General features: G+C 38.3%; 1 protein-coding gene across 11 annotated transcripts in view; it reads left to right on the plus strand.

The window, feature by feature from the left end:
• The window catches only part of CACNB2 (calcium voltage-gated channel auxiliary subunit beta 2), a 395704-nt gene that overhangs the window by 339359 nt on the left and 31568 nt on the right, over positions 1-24777 (plus strand). For 7 of the 11 annotated variants that reach the window (XM_043541290.1, XM_037890799.2, XM_027820976.3 and 4 more), the window contains 6 exons: positions 3201-3337; positions 8669-8745; positions 14039-14172; positions 17725-17805; positions 18166-18224; positions 21347-21456. In XM_043541290.1, coding sequence (XP_043397225.1) covers positions 3201-3337; positions 8669-8745; positions 14039-14172; positions 17725-17805; positions 18166-18224; positions 21347-21456 — 598 coding nt within the window. Of the gene's footprint in view, positions 1-3200; positions 3338-8668; positions 8746-14038; positions 14173-14318; positions 14339-17724; positions 17806-18165; positions 18225-21346; positions 21457-24777 lie in introns of all 11 variants that reach the window. The other 4 variants (XM_043541295.1, XM_043541291.1, XM_037890800.2 and 1 more) reach the window with 1 other exon arrangement.

Below are 24777 nucleotides of genomic sequence, written 5' to 3' on the forward strand. Positions count from 1 at the left end.
AAGTGGACCTCTCGTGTGGACTGGTCCAGGCTGAGGTTGATGGTGGGGTGGAAATTGTTGAAATCCTGGTGGAATTCCTCAAGGGCCTCCTTCCCATGGGTGCACATGGTAAAGATGTCATCAAAGTAGCGGAAGTAGAGTAGGGGCGTTAGGGGATGAGAGCTGAGGAAGCGTTGTTCTAAGTCAGCCATAAAAATGTTGGCATACTGTGGGGCTATGCGGGTACTCATAGCAGTCCCGCTGACTACTGGTCCTGTCTCTGAGGAGTGATTAGTATCTATTGCTCCTGAGTAAGGAAGAAGAAACCAATCGGAAATTAACCTCTCCAGTGGTACAATTCTCTACATTGAATTAGTAACAAATTTCCTCTCTACCAACCTCAGCTTGAATTCTGTAAATATGATACAAGGTGAGATAAAGTACACCTTTCTATACCAAAAACCACCCATATAGTCACTCTTTGGTTAGTGGGTGGTGTTTCAGTGCTTTCATGTCTGGTCAGGATTCCCCCAAAGAAGTTGACTTTAATTCCTGTTAGTGTTTTATTCAGTACTCTGCCAGCTGGAGCCTTTGGTGGAGGGGTTGCTGATTTGGTGTCCTTTCTGGCCACACCCCTTTGGCCAGTGCTGTTTGCTTTTACAGTGTTGACCTCTTATAGTCTCTCACACCTTTGCATTGCCACAGACAGGACCCATATCCTGCTGCCAAGGCCTTCTACTAGTGTTTGTAATATTGAAGTAATTTTAGCATGTTGTTATTGGTCACAATGTTATGAAGTCCCTTTTTAAAATTCTGTTACAGTATTTGACTGTGATACATTGCAGCTGTGAATTCTATGGGCTGATTGTCCACTGACTTCTGTGTGAAGAAACATTTTCTAAAAATATTCATTGCCCTTCTGTAGCTCTTTCCTATCTCTACCACTGGAAGATATCACTATATCATATTGTCTTTAAAGAGTTAATCTTTGGCAGGAAGTTCACGTTTGAAGTTACTGTGCATCCTACAAAGATACTATACAGACCCTTACTTCCTGTTGATTCACCTGTTCTCTCATTCACAAAGACAGGAGCCAGTGGCATGAATGCAGCATTATACAGTCAGGCTAATTACAGAGCATCAGACTTGTGTTTACTTGCTAGGTAAATAAGTTAACTTAAAATTTGTCTCAGGCATCACAAAAATTCCACAGAAGTGACCAAAATTGAACACAGTACTCCAAATAACAGAGTGTGTCATTGTTCCGTTCCCATTATATTCTGAATTACCTTTATTTCCTTTTTAAAGGTACCCAGGCATCCTGTTTGCTCTTCTAACTCCTGCACATTGGTTAATATTATATTGAATTACATTTCGTCTCATATGCACCAAAACTTCAAAATCAGTCAATTAACTGTGCATTAGATAAAGAAAATTCAGTCCAAAATAAACTCATACATTCTGTTCATAAATGATCAAAAACACCTGATAGCATGTTGTCATAAATATAAAGGGAAGGGTAAACCCCTTTAAAATCCCTCCTGGCCAGAAGAAAAATCCTCTCACCTGTAAAGGGTTAAGAAGCTAAAGGTAACCTCGCTGGCACCTGACCAAAATGACCAATGAGGAGACAAGATACTTTCAAAAGCTGGGAGGAGGGAGAGAAACAAAGGGTCTCTGTCTGTCTATATGCTGCTTTTGCTGGGGATAGACCAGGAATGGAGTCTTAGAACTTTAGTAAGTAATCTAGCTAGGTATGTGTTAGATTATGATTTCTTTAAATGGCTGAGAAAAGAATTGTGCTGAATAGAATGACTATTTCTGTCTGTGTGTCTTTTTTGTAACTTAAGGTTTTGCCTAGAGGGATTCTCTATGTTTTGAATCTAATTACCCTGTAAGGTATCTACCATCCTGATTTTACAGGGGTGATTCCTTTACTTCTGTTTACTTCTATTTCTATTAAAAGTCTTCTTGTAAGAAAACTGAATGCTTTTTCATTGTTCTCAGATCCAAGGGTTTGGGTCTGTGGTCACCTATGCAAATTGGTGAGGATTTTTACCAAACCTTTCCCAGGAAGTGGGGTGGAAGGGATGGGAGGATTTTGGGGGGAAAGACATGTCCAAACTACGTTTCCCAGTAAACCCAGTTAGAGTTTGGTGGTGGCAGTGGATATTCCAAGGACAAAGGATAAAATTAATTTGTATCTTGGGGAAGTTTTAACCTAAGCTGGTAAAAGTAAGCGTAGGAGGTTTTCATGCAGGTCCCCACATCTGTACCCTAGAGTTCAGAGTGGGGGAGGAACCTTGACACATGTGCACACGATTCCCAGAAAGCTGAACATGGGACCTATCCAATGCTGGAACAAAGTTAGTCTAATGGGTGAGGGATAAAAAGTAACAGCTCTGCTTTGCCGAGCTGTGTGGTAGTGGAAGTTGATACGAATGAAGCGTGGCTCTAACTGATCTGTTCACTGTTACATGTATGCATAAAGTGACATTCTGTTAACTGGGATGTCTTGTATGCTAAACCTACTTTGTAACTTTTCCATTCATACAAAAATATCATAAAATATTTCTCAATTTTTGTCTGTTCATGTGGATGTGGATATGTTACAGTTCATTAGAATATACCATACAGATAGATCAGGAATAAGGAGGGAGGGGAATGGCAAAGTCTCAGAGCATATGATGGAGCAGAGGGTGATTTTTGCAGAGTAGACTTTTATATGCCAAATAAAGAGTTGGAAGTCATGGGCTATGTCCAGGAAAAATAAGCCTCAAGAGACAGGCTTTGAAGTGCTAGGAAGTTGCGGGGGCGTTACAGATGGTAGGAGCAGAATGGAAGAGGTATCTACTGTCCACTGTAGAGAGAGACAAGGTGGGAGAAAAGGAGGAATGCTGGTATTTGAAAAGCATAGAGAACAACCTGTAAAATGGAAAGGGTTGAATTGGAGAGATGGAGGGGAACTCAAATTGATGGAGAATCATGAAGACTAAGAAAGAGAGTTTGTGCATTTTAATTGTTTGCAAGTTATAATTATTCTTAAAAGTATTTCTGAAAATTCCCAGGACTCTTCATAGCCATAATAATCTAGTGCAGTGACTCACTGGAGAGGAATTATACAAAAAAGAATTGATTGCAAATTGAAAAAAAGAGACTAAAATGAACCAATAATATTATTTTGTAATACACGTATTTTTTTCATTTCTTTATATCTTTAGAAGTTTAACAATGACTGGTGGATAGGACGGTTGGTAAAAGAAGGCTGTGAAATAGGATTCATACCAAGTCCAGTCAAATTAGAAAACATGAGGATACAGCATGAACAAAGGGCAAAGCAAGGAAAATTCTACTCCAGGTAATAAAAATAAAGGCAAATTTTAAAATATCTTTGACTGTGATGTGTAACTTATGAATCATAACTGTAGATTCAAGGCATCCAATATTTCTTTATTGTTTTCTCTTTAGTTAATATAATTGTTAACTCTGAAAATTTTGAATTAATTAAGGAACACTGTCACAAAATAATAGTTTTAGTGGTCTGGTTTCACTGCTACTGTTAAGAAAAAGCAGGGAATATTGGTCTAAATGAGGACAATGTGCCACTCTCATTTCAAAGCGATAGAGTTATGCATTAGCCACACAGTAATTCTAACTAGTTTGTGTCAGCATTTCCAGTGTGAATCCTTAATTTCAGGGGTGTTCAAGTCATGTAAAGATATCACTGGTGCTGAATTTTAGCTATCAAGGTCTTAACCTAAAAGTTCACAAAATGTTTTAAAATATGAGTTCATCCAAAACTCATTCTGTAGTTTAGCTTTCCTTAAAAGTTAATGGCCACTCTAGAAATACATAAAATAGATAAACACGGGCAAACAAACTATGACCTGAAACAATTAAGAATATTCAATTAATATGAATCTCATATATTTAAGGAAAATTGTTGTTATGGTGTGAGTTAAAAATATTATCATCCTTAACTTTGCATGTTTGATTTTCAGAGATGAGTTTCACAATTATGTGCATCCAATTTGTATGCACATATTCAGTTCTGTGTGCAAACTGGGTACTTGCACATAGATAGGGCCAACAAGATACCTAACTGTGCACATATATCACCACTGCAAATGCAAATTGGTATCTGTGTATGCAAATTGGGTGTGCAAAAGTGCAGTTTACTTACAATTGAAAATCAGACTCTCTGAATTTCTTAGCATTTTGTAATTTGTTTTCACAGCTTTATAGCTATTTCCAACACTAGTTTAGTTTAGAATTCACAGAGAATGGTGAGATAGACTTATGAACTGAAGGCAGAATCTGCACTTCTGGAAATACTTTTTTCTCAAGGAAAATGCTTTCCTATCTCGGACTATACATGCTTGTCCGCCTAACAAAATGTTTTTTTCTCTGTCAGTACAACTTTTACAGTACCTTTTATATTGGATGTTGTGTGCCTATTATCACTGAGGTCTGACTGTGTGTTCAGCATTGCCTAAAATTAAACATACAGTATCTCCAAGTATACCTCAGTATCAAGATGCTGTAAGGATACACTATCTACTGTAGTATATCTAGTGCAGTGTTTATCCTCATAAGTATGTCAACAAATTTTGTGGCAAATACCACTCATCCCTTCTCTGGTATAAAGGGTTCTAACTGCAGTAAAACATGTGTGTTTTCACTATTTGTGGGTGGGTTTGCAGAGAGCATGGAGGGAAGCTGAATGTCACGGACGCCCTTTGTGCGCTATTACAAAGGGAAGCATTGTTGAGGATCAGGAATGCTGTGAGAGCACAGGCAACTGTAGACCTAAGGTAGCAGCAGTGGCCATGGAATAACTGTTGTGTAACTCCACAGTCTTGAGTGGGGAGAATTCATTTCCCTCAAAACCACATAGAGCTCTTCAGCACACCAGCCTGGTGTTGACCAAAGCATTTGTCTCTTCCTGATTTTAAAGCTCTTCATTCTCCTGAAGTTCTGGCTGGCATTGCTGCTATCTTAGATTGGTATACTTATTTTATTCTTCATATAGGAAAAAAATACCCGTGATAAATTCAGTCTCTTATAAGAGGACACGGCATTCATATTTGCAATGGAAATGTAACCTTTTTCACCTACATTTTCAGATGCAGGTTAAAAAGTTAATGGGAGTCAAATGGCTAAAATACCATATGGTTCTCAGGAAATGTCAGGATTTAAATATAAAAACTAGCCTTTATCTGACTCTCACATCGTCTGGAGGCAGCCAATCAATCATGCAGCAAGAGGGAGAATATATAAATAAGGCTCTTCCAGAGGTACATGCTAGAACTGATCATCTCTTTGTAGCTCTTATGTCCCTGGCACATGGCAAATTGGAATTTGCATTGCATGAAGTTCTGAGTGCATTGAACAGCCTCCTCAGTAGACGGTGAACCAACCTACTCATCTGTCCAGTGGCCAGTAGCTGCCACTCTTCACTTGTCTTCTCTCTCCAGGCAGGATTTTAAGCTTCTCTCAGATAATGCTGTGTGCCAGTTTTGCAGCTGTTAAATTCAGCTTTGATTGCTTGTTGCATGTACTTTTCAGGTCTAGTAGCAGTAGTAAATTTACCTTGTTACTTTATTTAAATTAAAAAAAATATTTCTTGAAAGGGTCTGGCAGCACACCAAGGTTTCAAAGAACCAAGCAGTGGTGATACACTTCTTACTGTTGTCCCTCTTGCCTTTTTCTTGTTATCTTTTAGTTTGGGTCTCATTTTGAGTTTTGTTTTGTTTTGTTACCTTTGCTATCCAGGCATGTTGTCTTGTGTCAATTTTCCTTTTGTAGATACGGAAAATAGTCCTGTGGCTTCAAATATTTCCAGTGAGTGCCTGGTATACTCAGCATACTGGTTTACATTCCTGTACTTGCAAAAAGAAAAGGAGTACTTGTGGCACCTTAGAGACTAACCAATTTATTTGAGCATTGTAAGGAGAGTGATCACTTTAGATAAGCTATTACCAGCAGGAGAGTGGGGTGGGAGGAGGTATTTTTTCATGCTTTCTGTGTATATAATAAGATCTTCTACACTTTCCACAGTATGCATCCGATGAAGTGAGCTGTAGCTCACGAAAGCTTATGCTCAAATAAATTGGTTAGTCTCTAAGGTGCCACAAGTACTCCTTTTCTTTTTTTGCGAATACAGACTAACACGGCTGTTACTCTGATTCCTGTACTTGTGTCATTCACTGTGTTTGTAATGCCTTGGCAAGGATCACTATGCATTTGGATATAGGATCTTCTCCAGGATATCTCCTTCAGCTATCAGATATTAGGGCAAATACCTTGTGTTATGTCTGGCCTTGTGATGCTTGCTTAAATCCAGAGCTAAGGCAGCATGAAAAGCCTTGAAGGAGGAGTCTTAGACATAATCAGATGTGAGTGTAGTTCTCTCACTGGGCCACAAGCTTGTCTGTCAGAAACTGGCACTAATATGGCCTGAAAGGTCCAGGAGGAGTGCTTCAACATCCTGGGTGTCTTTGGAAGAGAAGGAAATGACCCTCCCGCTGAGGACCTGAACTATCCTGGGTTTTTTTAAATAAGAGGATAGATTAAATTGAGCTGTCTGAGGAGTTTTCAAGGACTCAGAAGTGGATGTTGTTATGGTGTTTTTGGAAATGCATGCCCCGTGGATCTGGAGATAGTGCTATCACATCTGGTTCTAGATCAGATTGTGAGTAAATGTTTCTGCCAGTTATAGTTTCCATAACGGTACACGTATAAACTACTAAAGAAATTACTGCTACTTCCATCTTATTCCTGACAGGTATACGTAGTACCCATAAAAATCCACAAAGCTAACATACATCCTTCAGAACCTTTCTTGAAACTCTACTATTCCATGATGTCTACCAACCCCCCCACAAAACAAAACAAAACAACTTAACAGTGACTAAACCCCTTTATCCACTGTCTATCACGTTGATCCATATTTCCTTATTGTTTCCTTGTCTTCCCTATCTGTCTGTCTCCATCCGTTGTCTCTTGTCTTATACTGAGATTGTAAGCTCTTTGGGGCAGCTTTTTGTATTTTCGTTTTGTGTTTGTACCCTAGCACAATGGTGTCCTGGTTCATGCCTAGACCTTACAGGCACTACAGAAATACAAATTAGTAATAACAACAACAACAACAACACAGGGGCCGTGTTAGTCGTGGTTCAAATTATAACCTTCTTGACACCTAAGTGTAGCATGATGTGAACTGGGAAGGGACAATTCAGCAGTCAGCAAATGTTCAAATGTTGAGCTCAATTCTGATTTCAGTCAAGTCAAGCCAAAGTAAATACAGGCAGAGTTCACTGAGGAAAGTAGAGTTACTCTGGATTTACCTTGGTTTAACTAAAGTCAGGATGCAGTCCATTGTAATATGTTTGCAGTACCAAGGCACACTGCCACAGAAGATTCTCAATTATATTACCCCGAGGCTTCCATAGTTTCAGGCCAGACAGTGAGGAAGTGTCTCCTTATATCTGTCTGTCATGCCATCCAAGACTAACTTAATGATGGTTCAAGGACAGTTTGTGACACTCAGGTGGCATATGTAAGTCCTTTGTGTAAATTACAGTGAACATCGATGTGTTCACTTCTGCAGCAGGTGGCCACATTGTCGTCTAATGGTCAAGTTAGATTTAATTACCTTTCCTGTCTGAGATTGGTGGGGGCCAATCCTATGAGGCTGAAAATTTTGCCATGGCACAAACTGCTAATAGGGGAATGTTCTTCCTAATCTCTGTCAATTAGTGGGGTTGTGCCATGAATCATAAACCAGTTATCCAGTTAGTTGTTCTATTTTTCTAGGTAAATAAAATTTATTTTTTTAATATTGTTACTGAGTGAATCTAGTTTCTATTTGAGGCAAGTGTTTGTTTTGTTAATAATTAACAAGCTTCCAGAAACATCTCTGGAGATTCTTAGTTTCTGTATAATTGGGATACTATTGTAATTTACACTGTTTTGAAGAAAAGGAACATTTCTTACCTTAATGCTCTCTCTATCTCTCACCCCCCGCACACACACACCCCTACATACAGCACCTTTCCATCAGAGTTTTGGATTATTTTGTTTTGATTATTAGTTTATTTGAACATTTTAAAAAGAAGTGAGAAGTAACAGGTATTGATCATTGGAAAGCCAAAGCAAATACCATAAGAGGTGTACATCTGGTGATGAGGCATTACCATTCAGAACTTTGAGCTGTGGATATTCCAACCTTGCATTTGCCAAAGGTACTAGTTCCACATAGTGATGATCAATTGTTGTGTGTGCTTTTGAAAATAATATTTTTTCTTCCTTGAGTATACTATCAGCAGTTCTGAGAGAAAGTATATGAAGGCAAAAATTTTAATCTGTATGTTCAGTTGATTTACTGAAAAAGTGTTCATATTAAGATCACAATGAAAGTAGGTATATCTTCCTAGTAGATATAACTACCAGCAGAATAAATCATTAGGCATTAAAACTGGACCAATATGGAAACAAATTGACGTGTACAATCCCTCAGTCCCCAAAGTGTGCATACATTTTGTTTAAAGTGTAAATTTACACTGAGAGCAGGAATACTGCCTGTCTTTGTTTAGTGACCCATCTGATAGTTTGAAAGAGAGAGAATGAATACATTCTTGATTTACTACTGATAAGACTTTTAACACTGATTTCTTGTGTACTCTAGTAAATCAGGAGGAAATTCATCATCCAGTTTGGGTGACATAGTACCTAGTTCCAGAAAATCAACGCCTCCATCATCTGGTAAGTAGGTCACTAGCCTTTAGACAGCCTGTTTATAGAATTGTGTTTAGTCATTTAAGATTTACACTACTTTGTGTTATACTTTTTAAACTGAGTTGGAGAAAGGGTCTTCCTAACTTTTAGTCTCCTGTGGCACAGTGGCAGGTGGTTGTCATGTGAGACTGGTTTGCGTCTGTGCTGGAGATGAGGGAATTGGACAAATTCGTTCTTGCCTCTGCCTGGCTAGTTCATGCAGTGATATGGTTGTTATCAAATCTGTTCAACTGCTGTCTTGATTTCACTATGACGTTATGTTATAAAATCATGGGGGATGTGTGTGTGTGTGTTTGGGGGGGGGGAATTAGGCTGGAAAAATAAGGTGAAATTAAACCTTTCCAGAACTTGTGCCCTTCTAAAGTTGTGTGATTTGTCAGCTGTTGCTGTTTTATACTAGAACAGTCAAAGTTTTCTCCTGAGCAATTCCTGATGAGTGAGGATAATCTTCTAGTACCGGTAAGAAGAAGGTGCTGAGATGAATCAGGAATATCTTTAGGGTCCTACAAACACACCACAAACTACATAATTTTATAACATCAGGAGCTTTTATTTGCACAATTTTGATAGGTTTTACAAAGCAGATCATGACTCAATTCTTGTAGATTTGTTTTACTTTCTTGATGCAGAATTCTTTTTAATAAATGCTTCTTTGCATTTAGAGCACCAACAGACACATTTGAACTTAGTTTAGGTTATGTTCAAGTGGCATTAAGCAATTGCACTTATGAGTTTCACCAGCATGCTAAGAATAGCTAGTTTAATTACAAGAAACTGGGACATGACCGGTTATCTTGAACAGAATCCTAAGGAGTTTGTGTGCAAAAAGAAAGAAAGAAAGAGAATTTGGGAGTTTTCATTGTTATGTCAGTTGGTTTAAAAGAAATATTTCTTTTATATTCAAATACCTAAACTTCCTAAAATATTTTTGTATAATTTTAACTACTAAATTAAGAGATAGAAGTGTATTAAAGCCCTAGCACTGTGTTAAGGGATACTGTGTTGCTGGATGTTTTATCTTTTGGATGAGTGAAAAAACAGAGGTACATAGTACTTGCAGTCAATAAGAACCTCATGTCACTCTTTAGTCTTGTCTACCCAAGCAAAAAGAGTTTGTTTTCCAATCAAGTTAGCTTCGATGGCGCCTAGGCTACAATACAACTAGCTAAAATGATCAAACTATGAAATAAGATAATTTGATTGAAAAACACACTTTTCTTGCCTGTGTAGACATGGCTTTGTAATAGTAGTAGTGTTAAGCCTGATGTTTTAGCTAATTTCACTTCAGTTCCCTACTTTGACGTTTCAACTGAAAAAGTTGTTCTTCATGCCAAATTCAACAGAGTATTTAAGTACATACTTAGGTGCTTTGTTGTATGAGGACCCTAAACTGTATTGATGTGCACTGTTAAGGCTTCCACTTTCCACCCAGAGCATTTTGGAGGTAGGCAGTGTGATCTGTGTATAGTTTTATAGCACTTGGGCTTTGTCTGTAGTGATTAGTGATATTTCAGGATGAAACACTTTGTATACTACAAATATTTGTACAGCAGATCAGCAAATATATTTCCATTTATTTGAAATATCTCATTTAATGATCACAGAATGTTTTACGGAATTTGGTGGTAAGAGAACTGAAAATGAAGCCAGAAAATTGAATTATTATTTGAGATATAATTTGAGACAGAGATGAGCTAACCTGGTAACCAAAAACGCAAATGGATGTGTGGAGGAGCCCCAACTTAGCTGGTATTTTCCTCCATCCTGAGCCTATTGAGCACATGGTCCCTGCCCCTGTATTTAAGCATTCCTTTAAACAGAGCTTTTAGGAAGCAGTATTTCCAAGAGTTTAATTTTACTGTGCTTGACTCCTCCATATTGAGGCTTGGGGAAAATAGTCATGAATAGTGAATAGCTGCTTGCTGGTGTATCTTAATATTTTGGTTTTTGCATATTTTTGTCTAAAATATACTGAGAGGGGAACTGATGCGTGAGTTAGGCATGACAGTGGACAATGCATACCACCCCATTCCACTCTCGTAACGCACCTGCAACACTCCTGCTATTCTGTTGCTGGTCGTTCTGCTTGGGAGAGATTGACAACTGTACCAAAATATGGACTAATTCCATGATGTGCAGAAATGAGAACTAGGATGAGTTAATTTCACTTTTGAAAAAAAACCAGTATGTTACCAGGCTGACTAGTTTAAACCTGCAGTGCAAAAAACAAATGCAAAACAAAATGAACAAATACTGAAAAATGAGATACTTTATCTTTCTGGACCAGTCTGATCAGTCCATGAAAGCCTCATAGACTACATAATAAATGTGATGGCAACTTAGTATGATGACCAAACATAAAGACCCAAAATCACAATGATGACCAAGTACATTAGAACAACAATAATAACTACTATTGAAGAAGGGGGACTAACATGAAGATCAAAGAAGAAAAATGAAAGCAAAGAACACAACCTTAAAATGACAAATGCAAAACCAACAAGCTAATTTTCTCATGTACAATTTGTCAGATTAAAAAAATCAAATTATTTTGCAAAAATGAAAAAGACTTTTGAGGGGAGGGGAGTTTTTAGCTTGAAATATTTCATCCATCTCTGGTAATACGCTTGCTTTTCCTGAAGAGTCTTGGAACGTCAAAGCCTGTATGTTGTTTGAGATGGCCATTGCATTTACCTATGCATTAAGGAGTATATTTTACTACTTAGTCAATGGCTTTTCAGTTACTACAGATGTCTTGTATTATAGAAAAATTCATCTTAATTCTCTTTGAAAAGGTGTCTTTATCGGAGTGGTGTGTAGTGATTTAGTTAAACATACTCAGAATAATTTGCATAGGAATGGGTGTAGCAGCTGGTGGTATCTTCTTTCCTCCCTCTGCTCAAGACTAGGCTCTGGGCAGCTCCACAGCCACAGATCTGTGGTTCGTCCCCAGTTTGGCTTCCTGCTCTATAGTGTTGCGGTGAATGCTATTTAAACTCTCTTGTTCGGTGTTTATTACACTTTTTTTATTGTTTCAAGTTTTGTTTCTTACTGTATTGTTGGATTTATTTATTTATTTATTTATTTATTTTGGTCCATGGTGAGTTAAGTGCTGTCTGGTGCACTGAGACCCAGATACCAGAGGGTGCAGAGCTGGAAAGTGCAGAAGCTCAGGACTTGTCATCTGGGCCTCCAACCCATGCCACAGCACTTGAACCAGTTAATCAAAACATCTCCTGTAGCAAATATGTTCATAGTAACACAGGAACTGAGAAATAATTGCCCTTGTTTCTACTGAGTTACTCCATTTTATTCTTATTGATCTTTATACTATGTAGCACATTGATTGCATTATACAGCTAATAATTGCTGTTTATAATTTGGGAAGGAAAATTTTGGAGGAAAAGTTGGGTTTTTCTGTGGCTGTTACAGGGGAATCAAAGTGATGTCAGAATGAAAATCTGGCCAAATGATCTTCTGGGGAGGCCATGTTTAAAGTATCTATTCAGGAAGATGTACCTCAATAAGACTCTTGGAGATTATTGCATGAGAACTATACATGCTCAGGGAAGCAGTTCCATGCTTGGGTGTCCCTAAGCCTCTGAATTTCAGAAGGTGGGACTGGACAACAGGGGATGGATCACTCAGTAATTGCCCTATTCTGAAGCACCTGTCAGAAGATGGGATACTGGGCTACCTGGACCAGGAGAAAATGTGTGCTACTCAAACAGAAGAGATGGCTGGCCCAAGTAACTCTTAAATCAGAAGCTGCACATAGACTGGCTGATCCAGCTGTTTACTGGTCACATAACTTAGTGGCCAGTACTGCTGCATGGATCAGTGCTGTTCCACCCACAAAACAGCAGCATGGAGATCACCTAGGTAGATTTATAATCACGGTGATTATTTATGGTTTTAGCTAAAGTCTACACTTCTTCTACCACTAATGGACCTTGTAGGCCTTGAATTAATTCAATTCAGCATACTGCCTTATACAAGTGTTTCCGAAGTTTGTTTGTTTGTTTTTGTTTTTGTTTTAGAGAGAGACAGAATCTCGAGGTATCTGTCAGAGGGTAGGTAAGATCTTCCCAGGATATGGATACACAATTTTTGTGGATTAATTCCCTGTGTCCATTTGTCAGCAGTGGAGGGTGCTCATTGGAGACAAGTTTAACACAATACCCAAGGTTATGGTAGACTGCTCTATGTGAGGGTGCCTAAAAAAGTCTAGGATACTTTGTTGCAGATATAGCTAGCAGACCTCTGTTGGCCATACATTGATGAGAGCTCAGTTTTTCATTCTCCTTTATGTTCTAGAAACCATTTAGCATTGAGTACATTAATGTTTTTATTGTTTACATTGTCACTAATCACTAACTTGCTGTAGGATGCACCATATATTTATGCTGCCACCTCTGATGATGCGTATGATTTCCTTTTGGAGAAGGGGGTGGAGTAGCAATGGTTTATTGTTGCCACTTCCATCTTGCCCTCCCCACTTCCTCACTTGATTTTTTCAGCAGAATTCAGCATGTCTCCATGATAACTAGGCTAAGTTTTCTTTCTTCCCCTTGCCATTCATTTAAGTGTTCATTAACATTAGATGTGTTTTATTATTTCTAATGAATGTATCTTGTGCCTACTGTACATTTTTTATTTAAATAATGTGATTTTAAAAGGTAGTGCCAATTATAAACTGCTCTTAGATAATTGTGTGTAACTGAGTATCTGAGGCAGATTTTGACTCATGGAATTAAAAACTTCAGACAGAAAAATGTTCTCTGTTTCGTATCCTAAGTACATAATACTAAAATCTTAATTCGAGATAGCACATTTTGAACTAGAATTCTGTAAAATAAATATATAAATAAATAATCTAGATACTGTAGGTCAAATTCTGTTCTTTTACACTGATGTAAATACAGAGTAACTCCACTGAAGAACTCCAAATTTGGTTCAACATTACAAAGAGCAGAACTTGACCATTTATCAATTTTGTGAGAGTAGACCTGTGGATGTCTGATTTAATTCTGGAAAAGGGAATTTGAAGAAAATGTTACAGTAGTTGTTACAGATATTGCCTTGTGTGTTTTCTAATCCTAATGTTTTGCACCTTTAAATTTTTCCCTTTAAGTTTTTACTGTGTTCTGTAGCCATGGTTGATTTTTTACTTCAGGTAGTTTAATTTTCTTTTTTTCTTTTTAACCTATTTCTCCTCTCCCTACCATCTGATAATTTTGAATTGTTTGTCTGTATATAGCTATAGACATAGATGCCACTGGCTTAGATGCAGAAGAAAATGATATTCCAGCAAACCATCGCTCCCCCAAACCCAGTGCAAACAGTGTAACATCACCCCACTCCAAAGAGAAAAGAATGCCCTTCTTTAAGAAGGTAACACCAACTTCCAAGCTCCTATCTGTCCACCTGCTCACCTGCACTGCGTCACATTTCTAGTCCTGTTAACTGTCTGCGTCCTTTGACAAGTCAATAACATGCATGCTTTTGTTATTCTTTGTTTCTTTTCCATGCTGCTGTAGCTAAGCAGAAGCAGAAATCGGTAAGTTTACATTGACATGAGCTGTGTTTATCCTGCCACTGGCATCATTAGCATTATTACCCATAATCTATACAAGACAATCATTTTAGAACTAAGGAAGAAACAGATCAACTGATGATTGATTCCATACATTAAAACAAACATGCTAGGTACAGTCAGTGACTCAGTGAAACACTGTTACAGTACTTATCCTTTTTGATGGAATAATAGGCACAATGGGAATTTCTTTAAACATTCAAGGAAGTAAAACATTGACAACTCCATATAATGCACCTTTCTAGTGCATGCTTATTCTATCTGTCTGTCTCTTTTTTTCAAGCTTTTTAACTTACAATTCAGTCTATTAAAACTATTATTAAAATCTAATCAAATACTCAACTTGTACTTACAAAAAAACCCCTTCAATTTTAAATTTAGTCAGTATTTAAACTTCTGATCCACTAGGTGCAAAATCTGCAGATGAGCAAGACCAGTGGAAAACTGCATACTTGTTTTGGCGGTCTACTGTGAGTTTTTCCTATTGTCATATATAAATTCTCTCCCAATGTTCTTGCCTTCTCCTCCATCAATCGGATTGTAGCATCTTAACTATTCAAAATGGGACTGGTGGTCCTCTCTAGATCCAGTGCCTGGCCAAAAACTGGCCAACAAAGGTGCTACTGACTTATGCTGTTGGCATCCCTTGACTGGGACTCTAAGATGTGCTTATGACGCTGCTTGGATATGTTGTTTATCAGCAAAATATTTAGCAGCTACGATACTAGGCTAGCTACTATAATTCTACTTTCTTTTTAATCCTCAATTTTTTCTTAACGTCTCTTCCTTGGTTTTTAATTACAATCCTCTATCCATAGGTAACACTGTCATACTGCTTATAAGTACTGCCAATACGCAGTGTTGCCAATTCTGAGGATGCATCCAAGCTTAGTGGTGCAAAAATTCCTCCTCTATCTTCCCTCTTATGTTTCTTCAAAAAATAGTATTCTTCTCCCCCATAAAAAGGTCCTTTTGCTTGCTTCAGTGAATAATTTTCTTAAATAACATGGCTGTTATTCTCAGTCCATTATAGAATGCCTGGAATGGAATGGGAGTTTCTTGTGTTCTGAATGATATTTTAATTAATCATAATTGTAGCTATCAAAAATGCAAATAGTATGCGAAATTAAGACATCTGAATCTCTTTCTTGGCTTCTGTCAATGTAAGCCTCTCCACAAGGCTTAACCTTTGTCTCTAGAAGGACCTGTTACAAGGATGAGATTCTATATGCTTATTTATTCTTTGGCTTCTCTGATTAGAATCTCAGAATCATTTCCAGCTGTGGTGGGTATTTTCTGTAACATGTGGACAGTTGTCTATTAAAAACTGGATGGACACACCCAACTAGTTTCAGACAGTAAAAATCACTTAACCATCCGATGGTAAAATCTCTGCCAACACCAGTCTAGGACAGATTTCAACCAGAGACCTAGAGGGAAAAATTTCTGTAGCTTGTTCCCTGATATTGTAAGGGATTGATCCCCCAAACCCTTTATTAATTTTAATAACTGATGCTTTCATCAAATAATTTTGTATAGTTTTTTCACTAATTTTCTGCTGACAAAATAGTTAATTTTAGCTGGTAAAGGCAAAAATAAACTGCGTTGCTGCAATATAGATTTTAAACACCAGCATTCCATCAAAGAAGGTAATTTCTGTATCTTCTCTAATTTTCAGGTAGCTTGTTGACTAATAGCATCAGTGTTTAAGCTTTTGTGGATAGTCAGCCACCTTATAAGAAAGCTCTACTGCATTTTAACCTTGACCTCATAAACCTTTACAGATCTATTATGGATTTTTCTTAGGGATTGTCACGGTAATGCATGCATCAGATTATTAACATTCCTAGTAACAAAAGTTGAAAGGGTATATTTTCATAATTACACAACATAGTTACGGGGCTTTTCTTCAGAACATCTTAAGTAAGATCCTGCACTGTGTAAATAAATTCTCTTCACATGCTTATGATGCCTTGGGCACTGATATTCATTCTTCTTATGTTACCAATTATGTGGTGAACCTAGATGTAACGAAACAAAACAAAAAAAGATTCAGCCACAAGCCACAAGATTGTTTTCCATGTTTTAGACTGCTTTAGTCCGCTGCTTGTGTGGCATTTTGTGCTGTTGCTGTATTAATGTTTGTCTCTGTTTTTTGTGTTTGAAAAGGTTTTTAACTGGTTTTTTATGTGATTAACCTTGGGACATGTTGAGTCCTGAAATAATTAACAATGACAATATCCCATGATGGTGACTGATGTATTTGTACTATGTAGGCCTTTGAAAAATAGATCTGGCATACTTCCTTTTAAACTTTTTCCAGGTTGGTGGATTTGAAACATGGTTTTTTTTCCCCGAAAACAAACAAAAAGCAGCCAAAACTTTATTTTTAAAGTTGCCTGATAAGCCAGTTTTGGTAGTCTTGGGGATGTCTTGTGCAAACAGTTTAGTTCAAAACTGTTTGATTCCTATTCTTTACCATGAATATTAATTTATATGATTTTGGCAGTCTTCTGACAGATGTATTATTTATACCAATATATCTTAAAGAAAATTTATTCAAACATTCATAAATTGTGCATGATACATCAGTAAGTAGCTTATTAAATAGTATGTAACTAACATAACCCCTCTCCTTGAGAGCTTCTTATAGAAGGAGCATTGCTGTTCTCAGCTGTGTTTATTTAAACTTTCTGTAAATACTAACACGACCAGTCATTACTGTGATTTCATTTGCCAATGATGGTAATACATATTTTAGAATTTGTGGGTGTGACTACAGAAGTTAGAATATAAGCACTTCCATGGGAATTTACAGTGATGTCACTGTGGTTTATTAAGCAGCAGACTGATATATATGAAAGAAGAGCTAGGCAATCCTTCTCCCCTTTTATTGTTTTGGTTTGTTTTGGTTTGGTTTGGTTTTGGTTTTCTTCCTCCCTGTGGTAATAATAGCTTTATTAGATTTTATAATGGACTTAATAGGGTTTTGAGAAGAACCTTCTGTCCTTACTCAGATGTCACAGCCCTACTGTTGGTCATGCAAAGTAACTTTCATAAACAGCACATACCATTAACCACTCAGATTGTGTGTGGCTCTTTCTAAAAGGGCCAGTTCCCAATGAAATAGGGAGAGAGGGAAGAGGTACAAATGTAAGCTTTTTCAACAGAAATCCTCAAACTACACTTCTTATACTGCATGTCTATTTGCAGGAAGAGGCAACGAAAAATCAGTGAATCCCCAAGTCTCCCTTTGGTGACACTGCTGGAAATTCAGAGTTACTTATATTGTAAATTAATACCATTCTCTGTGCATGCTGAGATTCTTAAAGTGTTTTCCATTTATGCAGACAGAGCACATCCCTCCCTATGATGTAGTGCCTTCTATGCGACCAGTAGTTTTAGTGGGGCCTTCCTTGAAGGGATATGAGGTAAGTGATTGTCAGTGACTATTTTCAGGATGTAAAAAAGACGGTCTGTCTTTATTTTCCGATTTCAGATTAAGATGGAATGATGTTGAACAGAATCAATTAATGCCACGGGAAGCTCAGGCAAAAATATAAGAGACTATGGGATAAATGCTTTCTTATTTTATATTTTTGCTTATCAGAATTCAGACAAGGGAAGTTAAAGTATTCAGATTGTAAATGTGCTTTTCACACAATGCCACCAGGAGTCACAAGTTTTTAGTAATCCTTAGAACACCAATTAACCAATTTTTCTAAGTCATTAATGCCATGTAGTATTTATTTCATATGCAGAGTTTTAATTTGTTGCTTATTTGCTTTTAGGTGACAGATATGATGCAAAAAGCATTATTTGATTTTTTAAAACACAGATTTGAAGGGCGGTAAGTATTATGGAATCTCTATTTACTTGAATATAGTTCTTATTTTGAAATTAACGGGTCCCTGAGAAATAACATTCTAACCAGGACACCAATGGAAAAGAATTTTGATAATAGGGGGCAATTAATGTTAGAGCACCTCTTGTATGCAGTAACTTGTGGTAGGGAATGAAAGCTTCATGAGCAGAGAGCATTGTTGCTGTATGGGGATGGGAAAAGTCCAAGAGACACACATGCATATTATTGAAAGTAAGGTGAAGATGGCGGTTTGTGGCCAAAGGTGGCAACTGAAATCCAAGTGGCTAACCACTTGCCCAAAGTTTTACATGTGTGGTAAAGGCATGAACTGAAAAAAATTCTCTTTGTTTAAATTAAACATTGTTTAGTTTAAGTTACATGAGTGATACCTGCTTTCCTGGAGAGAAATGTTTGTATAGCCAGTAGTACAAGGGGGTCCTGATTCTGATTGGGGCCTCAAGGCACCAGTGTAATACAAGGATTAAATCACAATTCACTTCTTGTAGCAGTGAGACATACTGTTCTTTGAATGTTAAGCATCCAGTGTTCAGTGAAGTTAACTGGAATCTTTATATTGACTTGATTAGTTGTTGAGTCAGGCTCCAAATGAATATATATAGCAAGGCAGCTGCCTTCTGAACAAATAAAGTGGAAGAAACCAGAAGGGAGGCATGTTTGTATTCTTTGATGAATGCTTTAGCTCAGGGGTGGGCATACTTTTTGGCCCGAGGGCCACATCTGGGTGGGGAAATTGAATGCAGGGCCATGAATGTAGGGCTGGGGCAGGGGGTTGGAGTGTGGGAGGGAGTGCGGGGTGTGGCGTGCAGGAAGGGGCTCAGGGCAAGGGGTTGGGGCAGAGGAGGGGTGCGGGGTCTACGAGGGTGCTCAGGGAAGGAGGTTAGGGTGCAGGAGGCCAATGTGGGTACCTCCCCCGGCCAATGGGAGGTTCGGGGGAGGTACCCACAGGCAAGAGCAGAGCACGGAGCCCTCTGCCCCCCCTTCCCATGGGGCTGCAGGGACGTGGTGCTGGCCGCTTCCTGGAGCAGAGTGGGGCCCGCAGCACAGGTGGCAATCCCACGGGCCAGAAGCAAAGCCCTGAGGGGCCAGATCCGGCCCACAGGCCGTAGTTTGCCCATCCCTGCTTTAGCTGAACAGAGGTTGAAGTAAAAATGTGCCATCTCTCCAAGTGCTGCCAAATTGTCTGGAGAAAACTTGACATTTTCAGTTAAGAGCTTCGGCTTTGTGAGATGCTGGACAATACAGAAAATTGTAATGATACTGTCTTCTAGGATCAGTCATCTGGCATACCATAGTAGTCATCCTTTATAGTAGTGAAGTCATCAAATAATGGATATGTATCGTTCAGAAATTGTAGTGACAAAATTTTAAGTAGAAACAAATGTTGGAACATCTTTCCTTTTTTGCTAAGTTCCTTGTGTTCTGTAAGTTTTTTGAGAACAGAGTCTTCATGGTGTGATGCATTAAAAAAATCATCGTGGATGAAACAAGATGTTTTAAAATAATATAGAAATCTGACTTCATTCACTGTTACATAATTACATCTGGGAAACAAAAGGGACATTTTATTCTCTATAGCACATATGAAGGAAACTGACAAACATGTAAAATTGAAAACTTGTTTTGCAAAATATAAAAATTTAACTTTTAGCAAATGGATATAACAAATCTAGAAGTGCAAAGTAGATTTATGTTTTCCATAACTACTGGGAATAATCTGTACAATGTTATACCAAGAATCATGGCATTTGGCTTTGCTTTTAGCTGTTAAGCAGACCACGGATATGTTTTTAAAATGTCTCTAATTTGTACAGTAAAAATAATTCTGTTTTCATGTATAAACTCTGGTTTGCTGCATTTGATAGTTCAGGATTTTACACAGATACATACACATATCAGAGTAAATAGAGCTATTTGGAGAGATTTTAACTTAACTGCATATGACTTATCCTCCAAGGGAATATGCCTTTTAGTTCTTAGCAAAATCATTTCCTCCCTCTTAAATGGCAAATAAAAGTATAAACAGGGAAACCGGGGGGAAGAAGAAATGGGATCAGCCTGATTTCAATCTCTTCTTTGGAAGAATGTGACCTCTGTTTAGTCCTGGATAGTCCAGAAAGTTTGAAGGTGGAACGAAGCCAAAGGATGTAAGTTGACTGTAGAAACCAGAAGAAGCTGAGCTGTTTTCATAGGAAAAAGAAAATACAAAAGGTTATGTAGCAGGTCACTGTGACCAACTGGAAGTAATCATTTCTAATTGGATCAGCCTCACTCACAGTCCCAAAATGGAGTCTGCCAGGGACTCAGCCCATGGCTTTCATTGGCTTTTCTACCCATACTTTAATTTCTCTACAGTTAGATCCCAAACATTTGAAATCGATAGTGTATTGCGGAATCTGTTGTGACAGTGAAATGTAAAGCTTGCTCCCTGTTACAAACTTACCCAAGAAACTGAACTATTTGATATAAAAATCACAGCCTTGGGCTGCAGCATACACTAGTCTAGGTACTTAGTCTTCTTATCACTTCTGTAACTGTATATATATTGCTATTTATGTTACACATGAGGATCAATATTCCAAACAAAGATTAGGGAAAATGTTTTCTATGTGGCAGATTTTACGTTCCTATGGAGATACCTGTAGGAGGGAGCTTGAGAGGCCACAAAACTCTGCAAAGGTTATCTTGCTGTATTTCTTTCTAGCCATCTCATCTTGGAGTGTGGAGAAAGCATGAGGTGTAACCTGCTAACTGTGTAAATCCTAAGAGCCCTAGGGAAAGACAACCATATGTTTCACAAAATTCTGGTTCCCACTACCTTGGCAGTGTGGCTCCTGTAGATGGTAACCAGGCTGCCATTAGGTGTGCAATCATACTGTGCAAACAAAGAAAGGGATACAGGTGCAGCACTTTCATCAGTACTACTTGAAGCAGTATTAATTAAGGTTTAGATAATCCACTCTTTTATCTACTCCTTACCTCTCCTCTCCTTCTGGTCCTCGCTACCTTTTAATATTAATTGTCTGACTTTTGTCCCCACTTTCATGCATGATGAGTAACATACAGGTTTTTGTATGTTTGTTTTACAGTATATCAATCACACGGGTCACAGCAGACATCTCGCTTGCCAAACGCTCCGTATTAAATAACCCTAGTAAGCATGCGATAATAGAACGGTCCAACACAAGATCAAGCTTAGGTAAGTAGTGTATCTAGTGATAATAACCAGAGATTGGCACTATAGTACAATACTCCCAGTTCATGTCTATAACAAAAATCATCTACCTTCTCTGCTGTGACTGGAGCACTGTTCACAATAATTCCAGTCACAATGCCAACAAATCAGAGGTCCTAGAAATGTGAAGTCATTTCTGAGAGCACTGCCTGAGAAAATACTTACTGATACTGGGCTATCCTTCTCCCACTGGGATTAATGTTAGTTTTGGTACTGGCCTCATTGGGAGTAAGAACTAGCCCATAATGCAGATAAAACGTGGGGATATCCCTTTGGATAAGTAAAGATGCAGTTTCACAATACCAGCAATTAGGTGGGTTCTTCAATAATATGAGTATATATTACAGGTATCCCAGCAAAAATCAGATTCTTTTACTAACCTTGAAGTTTTCCTTTTGAATATTGAATACTCTTGGATCTGAGCAACTTAATTAAAATTAAATGCAGAAAAAGTACATTTTTGTATTGTTATGGCTGATATAAAAACTGAAATAGCCATAATTCATATTCAGCCAGATTCTCAGCATGCCAACTGGTGTATCTCCTTTGACTTTAACTTCACCGATATACACTAGCTTGGGATCTGGCCCACTGCACTTCTATATGTAGTGAGGCTAAGATGGAATTTTGATTTTGACTTGTTTGTGTCACAACTTTAATTATATTTACAATCAATCTAGTTTATTGTATTTATTTTCTGAAAAACTTAAATCAAGATTAAGATCTCCTCTAGGAATTATCTGGGAAAGTTCTATGGCCTGTGTTATAGAGAAGGGTAGATTAGATGATCATGATGGTCCCTTCTGTCCTTGGAATCTATGAAACTGTGTATAGACAATAGAAAATGTCTTAGTTATTAGAGACTAGAATGGCTTTTGAAACTGTTCTGGTGGTTTTGGTGAATATACTTTTAATAATCAGTTCTGTAAACAAAGAGTCTGAATAAATATGCATTTTGCTGGGTATCTTAACATTTATAGTTGTGTAGTAGTTGGACTTTTTAGAATATATTCCTGTAACTAAGAAATGGCTACATGAATTGCTTGAAAATTTGCTTTTGAAAACCCATCCTTTGAGATCTTGGATGGCAAGTAGAGCTGGGTGTATAGTAAGAAAACTTATTTACACAACATTGTGATGATTTCTAAATAAATTTCATTTTGACTGTGTTCACATGCCTTCTTATTTGCTTTGTGCAAAGGGTTGTTCATGTGAACATTCCTGTGATGGAATTTCAGGCCTGTGGCTAAAATTGCTTTTATCATTTAATGAAAAGATGAAGTTAAATTTGTTTGGAGCCAAAGTGAAAGTTGATTATGTAGATTAGGTCATCCAATCATGGAACGCAAATAGTTCATGGTGATCGGTTGAACAACGTAAATATCATAGAATTAAATTTAATACTTGAAGAATAATCAGTAGTCAAAAGAGTACCAAGTTGAATAGGCTAAAATGTGTTTGAACATGTGAAATTCTTTGATGGATATTTTACAAGTGAAAATCTGTAAAAATTTCAGTCTATTTATTAAGAGGAAAAGGGATGAATTTGCTGAATAAATTGTTCATGGTGAATTGTTCACCCAGCTCTAATGACAGACTTCAGCATGTAGCACCTCAGCATCTCCTCTTTCTACTCACTGTGGAAGTGCTGACATAATCTCAGTTGCAGTAACACAAATGGGTGTGTGTGTGTTATATAGGCTGGGCTGGTAGCTCCATCTATTATTAAGGTTGCCTAACACTTCTAAGTTGTATCCAGTTGCTTATAACTTTGCCAAACTTTAACCATTTGGGATGAAATTTTCCATTCAGGGTATCTGCTTCAGGCTGAATTTCAGTCAAAACAGTTCAGCTGTTTCCAAGAATGAAGCTAAGGAAAGATAAATTTTTCTTCCCTCTTAAAATTTTTTTTTGGCAACCTTTCCTTTGAAATGCTCTCGAGTCCCATGCCTTGGAGCAGGGTTTTGAAATTTGACAGAGAGGGCTTTTGTGTCAGGGATGTTCCTTTTGCCATTCCTTGCAAAATCTGCCCAAATTTGGCCAAGTTATAAACCTGCGAAAAATCACAGTTCATACATGCTAAATAAAGACTTACTAGAACTTTGCAGCTAAATTCCACAAAGATTGCCAGAACTCAGTATGCTCCATCCCAGGGCTAAGCAGGACATTCCCTGTAATTGCAGCTCTGAGTTCCTGCAGGCCAGGCCAGATCTCGACACTGGAACTGAGTTGGGAACATGAGGAGTCTGTCTCTCATGTACTCGCAGTACTGGGCCCAGGCAGTGTGGAGGAGAAAGCTGCCTGATTGAATGATTGGAATGCGGAGAAGACAAAGAGCTGGACTTGGGGTTGTTGGGTGGAAGACCGAGACAAGGAGCCAACGGAGTGGGGAAGAGACTAGGGCTGGAGGATAGGGGAGGAAGATGGAAGCTCTAACTAAGATCTGAGGTATGGTCTGAGACTGGGAGCCAGGGAAGAAAATGATGAGGGGACTCAGAGCCTCTGGGTTGGGTTGGGGGCGGCAATGAGATCAGATGATGAGCCCGGGGAGGAAACTGGGACTGGTTGGGCAAGGACACTGGGAAGGGGAGATGGGTCTGAGGTGAGAAATCTAGAGGAGTGAGACTGATTTGGTGGACAAGGAGAGTGGGACTGGGATGAGAACCCTGTGGAGTGGAGACTGGGGCTGCTTAGATGAGAATAGGAGAATGCAAACAAGGAGCCCAGTGTGGGGAAAAGATGGGACTGGGACAGATTGGAGGGATCTGGGAAGAAGGGTTTAAGTTTGGAGGAATGGGCAGAAGAGCCATGCCCGCTAGAACACACTACCCTCCGAGGCCTGGAATAGGACCCAAGATTCCTGAGTCTCACCACCCATCTGATGGCACCCACTGACAACATATGTCTCATTCCCCTCTAAAGTGTTTGTCCACCTAGAGGATAACAAGCTGCCACAGCTATCACTTACTCTGTTCTCTCAAGTGGCAGAGATTCGTGCGTGAACCTAAGGTTCCAACCCCGCTGATGATGCCACATGATGGAATTTCTGTTTTTTTCAGTTTGCTTAAAAAAATAAACCTAGGAAACTGCACAGAGATTTTATATTAAAAGAACATTATTAAGGTTGCAAAGTCAAGCACTCAAAAGTTAGGAAATGCCAGAGTTAAGGTTGTGCATGCAATTTAAATTTAGCTTCCTTGGTCGTTCTGCTGACGCTTGGTACTGCTGCAATTGTAATAGCAGAACTGCATCAGTCACTGAATCCATTCTTGATCTCCTTTCTAT

The sequence above is a fragment of the Chelonia mydas genome, chromosome 2 (assembly GCF_015237465.2).
Source record: "Chelonia mydas isolate rCheMyd1 chromosome 2, rCheMyd1.pri.v2, whole genome shotgun sequence".
In the NCBI taxonomy this organism is placed as follows: domain Eukaryota; kingdom Metazoa; phylum Chordata; order Testudines; family Cheloniidae; genus Chelonia; species Chelonia mydas.